A 12,801-nucleotide genomic window follows, 5' to 3' on the forward strand; every position below is an offset into this window, starting at 1 on the left:
TAAACGTTAACGCCGGCAATCATGGCGTGTAAGCACGATACTTTATCCGCAAAATTTCCAACGGGAATCAAATCAAATAATATTATTTTATCACAAGAAAGCTAATCTAGAAAATACATGTAAACCAAAAGTAAGACAAAATAAAAAAAGATAAAATGTGTAATAAATACCATTGTTAAACTTACATCGAAACATTTCGGCGGAAGAATAAAAATAGTTCTCAGAACAAGAACCTGAAAACGATAGTCTCGTTACGCACAAATCCCTATACAAGGTTGATTAAAAAAGTAATATAGGACTAGTTTCCATGGACATATTAAAAAAGGAAGAAATTAAGAAACCACGTCATAGAACTTTCAAATTCAAACTCTTTTCTAAATTAAAAATTAATAGGATATGTTTGCATAACGAATTGGATTCCGAAAATTGGAAATCGTAAGCCAAATGAAAAGTAGTCCCTTACAAATACAAAGAAATAGGTATCTCCTTTTTATTTATTCGCTTCAATAGCTTTGATCTTTGGCCCTTTGAAAAATGCCACTCAAGATTCACAGAATACGTTTAAGTAAATGGTTCTATTAAATACCTCACAGAAAAAAATATATCTCGAATTTGCATTTAAAATATTCTTCCAATATATCGCTGAGCGTTACGAGATGTCGGATTTGATTCCGTGTTTTCAAGCGATCAACCGTGAGTTGATGGAAAAGAAGTTGATCTAAATAAAAAATAATTATAATTTTGAGACAAGGTCAGTGTACGTTTTTTTTCTCTTTACTTTACACTGGATGAATAAAATTAGGTACTTAGGAAATGAACGTGTCCTTCATGACAGTGAATTCAAATTTAAAAAAAAACTAGGAAAGCCTGACACCCGCGTGAATGAAAATAAGGTAAATAATAAGGGGACGGCCAGAATATATCTATAGATATAGTCACGAGGGAAATAAAAAAGGTGTTTTAAATAATGGCGGATGTGATCGGAACGACGAGCGGCGCCTTACTGTACGCGATAGTCGAATGTGGGTGACAGCCGTGCAAGATAAAGAGAGCCCTCGATGTAACAAAGCGTTGTCCGATTTAATCAGCGCGTCAATTCATCTAGGTTACCTATTTTTTTCTGATAGTATATTAGTATATGAGATATAAGATGTAAATAATATCCTGGAATGATGATGGAAAAAATAAAAGTAATTTTAAAGTCAAAAGTTAGATCATAGTATTATTTAAATAATAACTCCACGAGTATATGAAAAATTAAGATAATTGACAGTAGCTTAAATAAATCAGAAATCAAATTTTTCGCTTAATCACCAAACATTTTCAGGAAATAAGAAATCCATAAAGTGGGTGCTTTTTATAAACTAACCATTATGGTCAAACTTCATGAGAATCTGACGGCGAATGTGAATGACAAAGCCTGTTCTGACGAAACAAAGCGAAAATCTTGATTTATTCAACGGGTTCATTCGGTGGAATAGCCTTACGGCTGTAGACATCACAAAGGACAAGGAATCGATGTGCAAAAATTTATAGGAACTAGTTTTCTAATAAAAAAAGAGCCTAACAGTATCATACAACACACCGATTTCCACTCATCGGCCTTAACTCAATTATCCGACCGGTTATAGTCAACCTATGTCTCCGGTTTACCGAATGAGCTCGTTGATTAAATCAGGAGTGTCGCTTTGTTTCGTCGAGTGGGATCGGATAATATCCTGCACATCGGTCACACTCGACATCTAATGGACATGGCGACCGATAGCTCATAACTATAGCCTGTAAACAAGCGTTAATTGCAATACTTGGCACTATTATTGTCGTAGGTATTTTCCTCTTTTAATTTGGACCATGTTATATTTCTAGGACACGCTTGTTAACAGTCAATCTGTTTCGTTTAGAGGTGCGGTAAGTTAATTCAACTGCTAATTATAGGATATCTGCAGTGTGGCATTGAAGCCTTGTCTAAGGTGGATTCGTTAGGAATCTATGGTAACTCTTTAACTAAAGTACTTTTAATAAGCATGACACTAACAGAATTTAAACCATCGTTTGTTAAAAGTATTATTTTTCTCTAAAAGGATTATTTTCTTACTGTAGCTTGAGCCACTTCAGGCTCAGGCAGTACTGGTGTTACGTATTCGTTCATTTACTTTTGCTTGAGTGTCGGTGTCGAAAATACTAAAGTTGATTGAATCAGAAGTGTACCGGAGCTTTATTTGGTCTGGATTGTATAATTTGCGATTTCCTACCCACCACACTTGATATGCATTCTATTCTTCTTACATTTATATGTATGTATCCCGTCTTTACCTGTTACGGGATCGATAGGGCCAAGCTGTCTCCAAAAGCCTTTTTAAAAGGCTTAATAATGGAGCGATGAGATTTTGTTGGTGACGGGTTACTTGTCCAACGCCTAAAAATCCCAAGTTTATTGCATTTGATTGACTTTTGCAATCTGCCCGGGAAGAGAAGCAGCTGGCCCACGGCTAGGTTATTTTCGCTATTAGACCAGCATGGAAAGCTGAAGTCGGTATAGGCAAAATTAAACTAATTGTATAGGAAAAACAGCTAATTGTTTGTGTGTTTTTAAATATTATGACAAAAAGGACAAACAGGCCCATATTACTAAATCTAAGGTACCTACTATTGATCCAAGTCTGCTTAAGCTCAAATATAGCGAAACCTACAAACTTAGGATGAGATTAATTTAAAGCTTACGTTTGGCGAATAAATTATGGATGCAAATATTGAATCGTATACCATACATATATATAAAATTTGTGAGTCGAATTATAACTATTCATCTAATTCAGTCGAGTAATTAATTTGTCTCAATAATTGAATTAATCTGGTATAGGTGCGGGGAAACTTATAATACCCATATCTTATTATCTGTTAAAATTCTTCAAAAACGACTGCGCTTGTTACAAAACTGGAATTCAAATAGCGCCAGTTGGCGTCATAAGCGTGCCATAAAGTAAAATGTTTAGGGCGTCGGTAAATGGCGCAATTGAGACATTATCACAAAATAAACATTGTGCAGAAGTATGGTAATGTACTTTTAAATGTAGCTGAAATAATATACTATTTATTTTATTTTATTTAAATTAATTTACAAAATTGGCATTTTTATATTTCAATAGCTTCGCTCCCTCGGTCGATAAAACTATAGTTGTATCGAAAATCTATTAACTTCTTTAGGGTGAAGTTTTCTTCAATATAATACGAAGTTCTGACTACTAAGGGAGTTAGTTTTTATGAGTAATACAGACAGTATTTAACTAATTGAATACACCTAAAATCTGAGGTTGATGCATCTATAATATAGAATGTAAACATACAATGTAAATGTATACGCAAGATATCCTTCTACACTCTCGTTAGTTTGATTATGTAGTTACGGCGGGCTGGGTAACGACGCAACTTGCTTAATGCAAGCAACAATTACCAGTGAGACACTATAGCATTATGCCTCTCATTCAAACTCTCTTTTTCTCTTTCTCACTTCCTGTGTAAATTAAATATTGTCAGGTACTCAATACTCAGACTTTCACTATCAAGTTGAGTTAGGTACATACATACATATGGACATACATATGGATTTGGACGGTTTTACTCGTATATCGAAAAACTGCAAAACTGTAGGTGGAGGTTACCTACAGTTTTGCAGTCCTCAGATTAAGCTTTTCTATTATACATACATACATATGGTCACGTCTATATACCTTGCGGGGTAGACAGAGCCAACAGTCTTGAAAAGACTGAATGGCCACGTTCAGCTATTTGACTTAATGATAGAATTGAGATTCAAATAGTGACAGGTTGCTAGCAATGAGTTAGGTACCTACCTAACATTACTATAATTACTATACACAGGTGTGCAAATACCTCTTTAGTTTTAACCTTCTTAATTTGTTTAAGTTATGAAAGTTTCAAAGCTAAGATCAAGCAATAATTTATTGATTAACTTTAGGCAAACCAAAAATAGATAAAAAGTTATCAATAGTAACTTCTTATATATTAGTTGTTCACCAAGAACTTAAACATTGCTATCATTTATGAATTATACAAAATTGTAAATATCTCAAAAACTAATTAAGCGATTTAGATGCCTCATGAACTTAAAAATTCTATTGACAGATACATAAAAAAAATATTTTTACCTCATGATGATTAGTAGTACTCACTTACTTCATTCGCTCAGGTCTGTTATACTTTCACGGCTAACCATTCTTGAAAAATTTAATTTAATTTCAACTATGCAACTGGACAAAATGTGATACAGTAGTAGTGTTTATAGATGCAAAAGTTACTAACTCCATAATGCTACATACTTATAATATCTTTATAAATATTTTATCAATACTAGTAACTCTATCATTAAGCCAAACATCTGAATGTGGCCTATCAGTCTTTTTAAGGCTGTTTGCTCTGCCTACTGCAGAAGACATACATACATAAAGTCACGCCTCTTTCCCGGAGGGGTAGGCAGAGACTACCTCTTTCCACTTGCCACGATCTCTGCATACTTCCTTCGCTTCATTCACATTCATAACTCTCTTCATGCTAAATTTATGAAGACATATAGGTATACATGTATCTTGTATGTCATAATTAGCTGTTGCCTGTAACTTTGTATGAGTCTGTCATGATTTTTAATTAGGTTTTCTAGTTAGTGACATTAATTGCACCCTATATTTTGCCCAAGTTAATAGCTATAGAACAAAGTTTCATCAAAATCTGTCAAAAAGCTTCCAACATACAAAAAATCACATTCATCTGGTGCAGCTTTTACAATAATTAAATATGGGTTGAGATCCCCTGCACAAGTAGCGGAGGTCAGACAGGAGTAGCTTCATGCAAAAATCTGACCTATAAAATCCAGAATTATGGTCAAAAGGCGACACTGGTTTCCTCTCCAAAGAGGGGAAGATGTAACTGGGATTAATACCAGGAAGAATGATTTTATAGATAATCTGAAAATATAATTATACATTTTGATCTAGCAACTCGACAACACAGATTATGGAAATCAAAGCATTTTTTTTTACATTTCAAAAATTAGCCATCTGCAGAGAATTAATTAATATCTATTGTTGTTGACTAGCGCTAGCTAATTTCCAAATGGCATCCTTGTTCGCCGTAAAACTTCACTGACAATCTCAATAGATAAAACCCCCTACCTTTATTGCCATTAAGTGGTTATTTTATGAAATAATTTGTGAACTCTGTATATTTATTTAATCATAAATGTTATTAAATGGTTTTTATTGTTAAAAAAAAATAAATGAAATGCTTTGTGGTATTGTATGCTTTAGGAATTAAAATGTACATATCACAACAAACAACAAAATATAGAAAAGCAATAATAATTTACTTATTCGTACAAATATATACCAAGGTGACATGGCGCAGAAAATGTAATCATATTTTATATGTTATTAAAAAGAAAACGAAAATAATCTTACACCGAGAAGTTGGTTAGAAAACAACAATAAAAAAAGATGCATTGCTTGTTGTGTGAAACTATATTACCTTTGATAGACAAGATAACAGATCTGGAACAAGTGTTAACACAAATTTAGCACACACAATATCATTTGCAACGCCACAAAACTTTTTGATACAGAGTTTTTGAAGTAACTTTTAATTACAACCAACAATTAAAATCCAAACACTCAATGCACAACACACCGAACATGATAACACGACATATTTCTTCTCTTCCTTCCTCCTTCAGTCATGGCGTTTTATTTTTGGTGGTGGTCAGCTGTCGCCTGATGGTGTGTGACAAAAAGCAAAGATATGCAATTGGAATTTGCTAATTTTAGCTGACACGAAAAGTTTTACACGTAGTGTATTACTACATAATAGACATTATTTTTTGCTTAAATTTGTTACTTATAAATTATAAGAGATCATGTTCTTAATAAGGAAAAAACAAAACGTCGGTAATATTTACAAAAAATATTGAGCAGTGATCAATGAAACAAAAGCCATAGAAAAAATACACTAGATGACTAATAATTAAGTTCTTGCTTGCTTTCTAAAGTTAAGACTTAGAAGTCTTAACTGGGTTCAGTATTAGACGCAAAGAAAGAAAGAAGTCTCACCTCTGGATAGGACCCCAGAGTGCGCTTTAAGAACATGGTCTTAAAGCGGTCATGGTCTTAAATTTATTTTATTTATTTATGTACACAAAATTATATACAGGAGCATTTAATACAGTAATTCTAGTACAAAGGTACTACTACTACTTATTTCATTAGAAATCTCTTCCAGTAGGCCCATGAGAGGAGAAATTAATTTTGGAGCGAGATTTCCTTAGTCGCTTATTACGACATTCATGGGAGAGAATTGGAGTTGTCTCTAATACAATAATTATTACTTAGTGCTTTAGAGACATAATGACTGTTCTGAATTTTTTTTAGGTATGTAACTTTATATTTATATGTCTGTGATATGTAAAATATTTTTGTAGGTGAGGGAACTAAATGAGATGAGGCAGTTCCATTCCGCGACGAAAGCTATTTACTTAGCTTCTTTGAGCTATTTCAAGTAATAAGTCAACGCTTGAGATTTAATAAAAAAAAGAGTTGTCAAAATTGGCATTTCATGACAAAATTCTAAAACTTAACCTCAATCATTTGTTGTGGAAAAAAAATAAGATTTGAATTGGAAATTTGTTTATTTGGTCAACTTTTATAAAAACTTGTAATAATGAATTATTTGGCAAATACTTTCTTGAGGACCTCTGCTTTGCTAGGTTTTCGATCATATGCTGCATGTTCCATTACTACAAAAAATAATGTACATACATCAAGAATTTCGTTTGATCTGATGGAATTCTTTGATTCCAAGAAGAATTGGACTGAGAGCAATATTAAAGTTGGTAGAGCATGGAAATTGGATGAACTGCGAATTAAATCTAATACAGATTTGCATAAATTGTGGTATGTATTATTGAAAGAGCGCAACATGCTGTACACGATGGAGCACGAGTGTAATCGGACAATGCGCTTATTTCCCAACCCAGAAAGGATTGATAAAGTTCAAGAATCAATGCAAAATATCGAGACTGTTGTTAGAGAACGCAATGTAGCATACTACAAGTTAGAAACAGGTGAAACGGGAGAGAGGCCTGTAGAAGATGTTGTCAATATGTTTGGTTTGCCAGAGAAATACGAAAGTTCTGAGCATTATCTACCTAAATTTATGAATACACGATGGGTAAGACCATATCTTGAACATGGCCTTATCAACAGTATAGCAGTGAAGAAATTCTATAGATTATACAAAGAAAAACTGCATAATGTTGAGCGAAGAGCTCGCAATAGAGATTTTAACCACGTGCAGCAATTATTGAAAAGGTTTCCTAATTTGGATATGGATGTACTCAAAGCAGAGTATCCCAATGTAGACATAGAAAAAGCTAAGCGCACTCGGAAAGCCAGGGGACTTTTTGACCCAAAATATTAGTATAGATCATATTTGTAGGAAACTGCTGTAAAAATACAAGAAATATTATATTTAAGGTATTGCCAACCATGTTAATTTATAAAAAAATAATTTGTCACATGTAAAACTAGGTAATGCTTTTTCATCAAAGCAAACTATGTCAGATTTGAATGAAAATGTAAATAAAAACAACAAAGTATAGATTTTGGTTTTATTTTTTGTATTATTCTATTTAAAAAGCACAGTTGAGTTTCAAGAGTATTTGTTTGGAAATAAAAGCTTACTTGTGTTTGATGTATAAAAATAAACATCATTCATAACTTACAATGAGCATGTGTCAATGAATTGTATTCCACACAAAGTTCTTATGTATTTATGTGCACAAAAATACCAAAAAATGATGATACATATGGTCCTATTATTTATATAATAAGGCACTTAATCTTACTGTTGATATAATGAGGTAGCAATATAAACTTAGTTGATCATATCAACATTGAGGACTTATATAATTGGCACATATAAATCTAATTATTTTTAATGGTATCAAATCTCAGTTGATATTTCGAATCTGAAATGCATTATACAAACCAAATACTAAAAATAATTGCCAAATAACCATTATGTACTTTTAGTTCTGATCTTATTATAATTTCAAACATACTTTATAATTTTGTGACAACAATGACAATTATAAAACAATGCCTTGAATCAATTGTTACATATTAATGCTCATTATTAATAGTCAATCATTTAAAAATTTGAAGTCCAATCAGCTAGTGGGAAAGTAGTATAACAATCATACAATTTTTAAAGCAGAGCTCTCTCAGAATGACTAAAACCAGAAAAATATTTGATATATCCATGATGATACCTAATGCACAGATTAGAAGCCATCCTGTATTCTCCAGCCTTCTTAGTAAACAGAAGTACAAATTTGTAAATATTTGTATTAATTACATACACCTGCTTGTTATTGTTGTAGTCATATAAATTAAGAAATTTTCTTGAATATGGAAGACCCAGAAATGACATTAGGTACATTCATAAAATAATTACAGACTAGGAAATTCAAGGCTATATTTTTCATGCAATCACGGAAATAGCAGGCACCATTTATTAGTTTTTATGGAATGTGGGTCACTGGACCAAATGAACTCTATTAAAGTTGCATCCATTATTATGTTGCATCATTAGCACACCAAAATCTTATAACTATTAAAAAGGAACACTATAAACCTAACAATCCAATTTTTTCAAATATTTTAAGTGAGTCATGAAGCTCTCCCTTCTTTCGCAAATCATCCAACACCAGCATGAGTTCTCTAAGTGTTTTGTACAAACAAGTGTACTTTTTTATGAAGCTTTCACTAACAGTGTATGAGCAGTAATCAGGTACTTTCATTTCCTCATTGGATTCAGAATTCTGAGTTAATAATTTTTCATTCAATTTGTCCAAAGTGTTTTGGACATTCTGAACATTATAGGAATCTAAGTAGGCCTCCAAACCTACACACAAAGTGTGGGTAACATGGTTTATATGGGTGTCATAATTTAAATCATTTGGCAAATCAAGTTTTGGATACAAAATATTTTTAGGAGTTTCTTTTATGTTCATATTTATACACTTTTTTACTAAATAGTTTGTTATATTCTTAAACTTTTTAGGTCCACTAAACATTTTCTTAGAAATAGCTATTTTTTCATCACTATCAGGAAATTCTGTCCATTGTTTTTTTGTAACAAAATTAATTAGGATTTGTATGAGATCATCCTCATTAGTAGAAAGTAGTGTCTTAATATGCAATGCGGCAATAAGGTACTGCATGTAGCTTGGTTGTATTAATTCTAATATTCGTATTATTGAATCTGGTGGCATTACTGAAAAGAACAAATGTTACAATTACAATGTGCGCAAAACATTGGCAGGAATTAAGACAATTAGTACAAACAAATCATAGTCAAGTTACTTATTTTAGATTGATAAAGTTAATGACAAGCATATTATTTATTTTAATTTTGATTAAATTATATAGGTTTTTTATACTTTCGTAAACCATCAGCAGATCAAAGGTACAGTAAGCTCTGTTTCTGAGTGAAAGTAAATGTGTTTATTACATATTATTATGTATTACAAACAATTGAGTTTTAGTAATGATAATTTCGCCATATTTAAAAAAAATATATATTTATATCTGAACATACCTGAGATAATTTTATAGAATTCTTGAGCAAATGTCATGCAATATTTTCCTGTGTGAGGATAGTCACTATTTGAATTTGTTTCACAGAAGTAGAAAGTTTGTACTATCGTGTTTAACCAATTCTGAAAATACAAGAGATAATGAGAATATATTAATAACAAAATCCATATTTTTTAAAGATTAATCATGTGACAAAGTAGGCAATTAGGTTTGTTCCCTCTTAACAGTAAAATCGATTAAACTTGTATGTATACAATTAAAAACTTGGATAAGAATAAAGGCTACTTTTTTGTGGTTCCAAAGGGAACGAGACTAACAGGAAGGGCTAAATAAGACTCTAAGAGTGGGCAATGGGGATAAACTTTTAAAGAATGGCACAAGCAGTTTTATATAGTAGTACATACTTACATATGGTCACGTCTATATCCCTTGCGGGGTAGACAGAGCCAACAGTCTTGAAAAGACTGAATGGCCACATTCAGCTATTTGGCTTAATGATAGAATTGAGTATATAGTAGTAGTATAGCATATTTCTCAATTTGTGACAAGGACCACTCCATCTCGTTCCCATGGATGTCGTAAAAGGCGACTAAGGGATAGACTTATAAACTTGGGATTCTTTTTTTAAGGTGATGGGCTAGCAACTTGTCACTATTTGAATCTCTATTCTACCACTAAGCCAAACAGCTGAACGTTGCCTATTAGTCTTTTTTTTTCAAGGCTGCTGATTCTTTTCTACCCCACAAGGGATATACGTGATTATATGTATCTGTCTTTTTATTTGTGAGAATTGACAGATAGATACTTACAACCATGATCCTCAAATGTTTCACTGGGTACTGCAGGTGTACAAAGTGTGCAAAAAGTGTCAATATTTGTCGGCAATTAATATTCACTGCTCCAGTATAAAGAACATTGTTTGACCATAAGATATAAGCCATTAGTGGCTTGTGTGACCTCATGAGGTGGCAGCCCAAATTACGAGTGTATCTGAAAAAAATAATATAATAATTTCACAACTGTAATTTTGTTATTTTCCAAACAGTAGAAACATTAGTGTTTCTTTATAGGAAGATAATAATACAAATTTGTTTTATACAACTTTTATAATTTTTTTTTGTCTAAGAGAAATTAATTTTTTTAGCAATAACCTAGTAAAATACAATAAAATTACCTTGAAAGCCATATAGCCAGATCGAATTGTAAAAGTTCAATGATGCTCTCTAACACACACATCAGCCTCTCGATTCTATCGTTACGTTCAAGAAGTTCATAAATCTCAAACTTTTCTTTCTGCCAATGCAAACCTCGCACAGTCTGCTTCATGTCTTCAGGAATATGCTCACATTTATCTATGAGCGGTTTATCATCACTTTCCGCACTAATTTCATATTCAAGTCTATTCATACAATACTTTACAATTCCTTTGTTACTTTCAAAATTTGATCGGTTAGAAAATGTGTTCTCTTTTAAGTCAAGGGGTGATGTCAGAAATTCTGTATAACACTTTCTAAGGGTTTTAACTAAACAAGGTGGGTGAGTGCTGAAATTTTGTGACAGTAATGTTTGACATTTGTCCAGCAAGTATCCTATTGTGTAGCCAGTACAGCTGTCTTCATGAGCATTCTGAAAGTATAACATCTTTTGTTAAAATATCATAACAGAATAACACTGAATGGTTTTATAAATTTTTAGAAGCTAGTTTTTGTTTGCAGTTATCATCATACTTTATACCTACTTGTATCACAGAGACAACATGAACATACATACATACAATTGTGCAATTCTTTTATAAGCATTTATAACATTCTTGTTATGTTGTAAGCTGTTTGTGCGTTATTTTTCAGGATGATTGATATCCCATGTTTCAATTCTGCTTCAGATTAGCATTTTGGAAGGGCAATAATGTCTGGTGGTAAATAAAGCATATACTGCTTAGACTAGTGATTTATGGTTTGTGCCTGATGAATGTTATGAATTAAAATTCCATTATTAAACCATCTAGCTAATTGTGGCCTTCAAATCTTATATGAATATTGTCTCTGCCTACCCTGTTACAAAGATATGCCTGTGTGATAATGATCAATAAACAATGCAATATTACTTTTACTTCCTACTTTTGAATTTATTAGTTAGGGTCTGCTGCGCCTATCAGAGTCAGAAGATAAGAGTTAGTAAATTGAGTAAGGTCAAAATTGTATTTAATTACTTACCAACATAATCTCTACTATGTCTTTGAGTACATTTGCCGATAAATACTGGTTTGGTGTGATACTCAGGAAGCCCACTTCTAAAGCTTCATACCACATATTTGTTTTCATCTCAATTTTGAATGATTGCTCCGCATATGATGACATAGGCTTCAATAAAGTCTGAAAATAGTAAAGAGCAATATTTCATTTCAATTATTTCCCAAATATCTAGACTACTACTACTTGGGACATGTACTTAAGTACTACATTGATTTTTGGATGGGAATAGGATCTAAGAGTATGGTTTTTTAAATAAGTAAATCTTATTTACATATTACAGAGACAACTTAGTTTACAGATACATAATTGTTTTGACAATGCAATACTTAACATACACTTTTTAGGAAGTTAAAAACTTACTTCATTTTTATATTCTTGGTGAACACATGCATTTCCTGTAGCACAAGCGGGTAAGTAAACAAGTTGAAATCTCGAACGTTTATCAAAATAAGCTTCGTAGGATACTTTTTCACAAGCAGTGACAAAGTTTTTCTTCTTTTTAGATTGCATATCTTCTTCGGGGGATATTTCTGTTTTTATTCGCTTGCGTGATAGCTCAGGGTCTTTTAATTCATTTTCTCGTTTTGCAGATGATTTAGAAGGCCTGAGACTGGGAGAGGTCCTTGCTTTTTTCTTCTTGGGACTCATATTTTCACAATTCTTACATGGAAACCTAGAAATATTGATAACTAGATCGGATAAGAATCCTACATGCTCATTGCACCAGAATGTATTTGTAAACATTGGTTTACAAATGACAAGAGGTGACAAGGATAACTGACAGTTGTCATTTGAAACGATGAAGATGATTTGTAACGACCAGATGATGAATCACTAATGTCAATATGTTTTTATGCATTACCAACGTTTGTGCTGTGAAAATG

At 32.3% G+C, this 12,801-nt stretch overlaps 3 protein-coding genes across 3 annotated transcripts in view; 1 reads left to right on the forward strand and 2 right to left on the reverse strand.

The window, feature by feature from the left end:
* Window positions 1–5,734, reverse strand: part of LOC106133884 (bifunctional heparan sulfate N-deacetylase/N-sulfotransferase) — a 102,234-nt gene extending 96,500 nt beyond the window's left edge. The window contains exon 1 of the mRNA XM_013333740.2: window positions 5,539–5,734. The gene's annotated coding sequence lies outside the window, so the exon portion shown is untranslated. The remainder of the gene's footprint in view (window positions 1–5,538) is intronic.
* Window positions 5,735–6,603: 869 nt separating this feature from the next.
* Window positions 6,604–7,662, forward strand: LOC106133845 (large ribosomal subunit protein uL29m). The gene has a single exon (XM_013333691.2). It carries the CDS (start codon window positions 6,724–6,726, stop codon window positions 7,480–7,482), a length of 759 nt encoding a protein of 252 aa, XP_013189145.2. The 5' UTR covers window positions 6,604–6,723; the 3' UTR covers window positions 7,483–7,662.
* On the reverse strand, window positions 7,659–12,656 carry LOC106133836 (uncharacterized). Its single transcript, XM_013333679.2, has 6 exons — window positions 12,278–12,656; window positions 11,879–12,037; window positions 10,840–11,291; window positions 10,475–10,655; window positions 9,667–9,787; window positions 7,659–9,342 (listed from the first exon to the last, which is right to left on the reverse strand). The coding sequence occupies exons 1-6, from the start codon at window positions 12,563–12,565 to the stop codon at window positions 8,693–8,695; spliced, it is 1,851 nt and encodes a 616-aa protein (XP_013189133.2). The 5' UTR covers window positions 12,566–12,656; the 3' UTR covers window positions 7,659–8,692.
* Between the last annotated feature and the right edge of the window lie 145 nt (window positions 12,657–12,801).

The sequence above is a fragment of the Amyelois transitella genome, chromosome 7 (genome assembly GCF_032362555.1).
Source record: "Amyelois transitella isolate CPQ chromosome 7, ilAmyTran1.1, whole genome shotgun sequence".
Lineage (NCBI taxonomy): Eukaryota > Metazoa > Arthropoda > Insecta > Lepidoptera > Pyralidae > Amyelois > Amyelois transitella.

Coding starts and splice junctions, on each gene's coding strand:
- LOC106133845 (XM_013333691.2), top strand. CDS start 6,724: ATGAATTATTTGGCAAATACTTTCTTGAGGACCTCTGCTTTGCTAGGT.
- LOC106133836 (XM_013333679.2), bottom strand. CDS start 12,565: ATGAGTCCCAAGAAGAAAAAAGCAAGGACCTCTCCCAGTCTCAGGCCT. Junction 11,292..11,878: donor ACATAGTAGAGATTATGTTG/GTAAGTAATTAA, acceptor TTATACTTTCAG/AATGCTCATGAAGACAGCTG. Junction 9,343..9,666: donor ATTCTATAAAATTATCTCAG/GTATGTTCAGAT, acceptor TGTTCTTTTCAG/TAATGCCACCAGATTCAATA.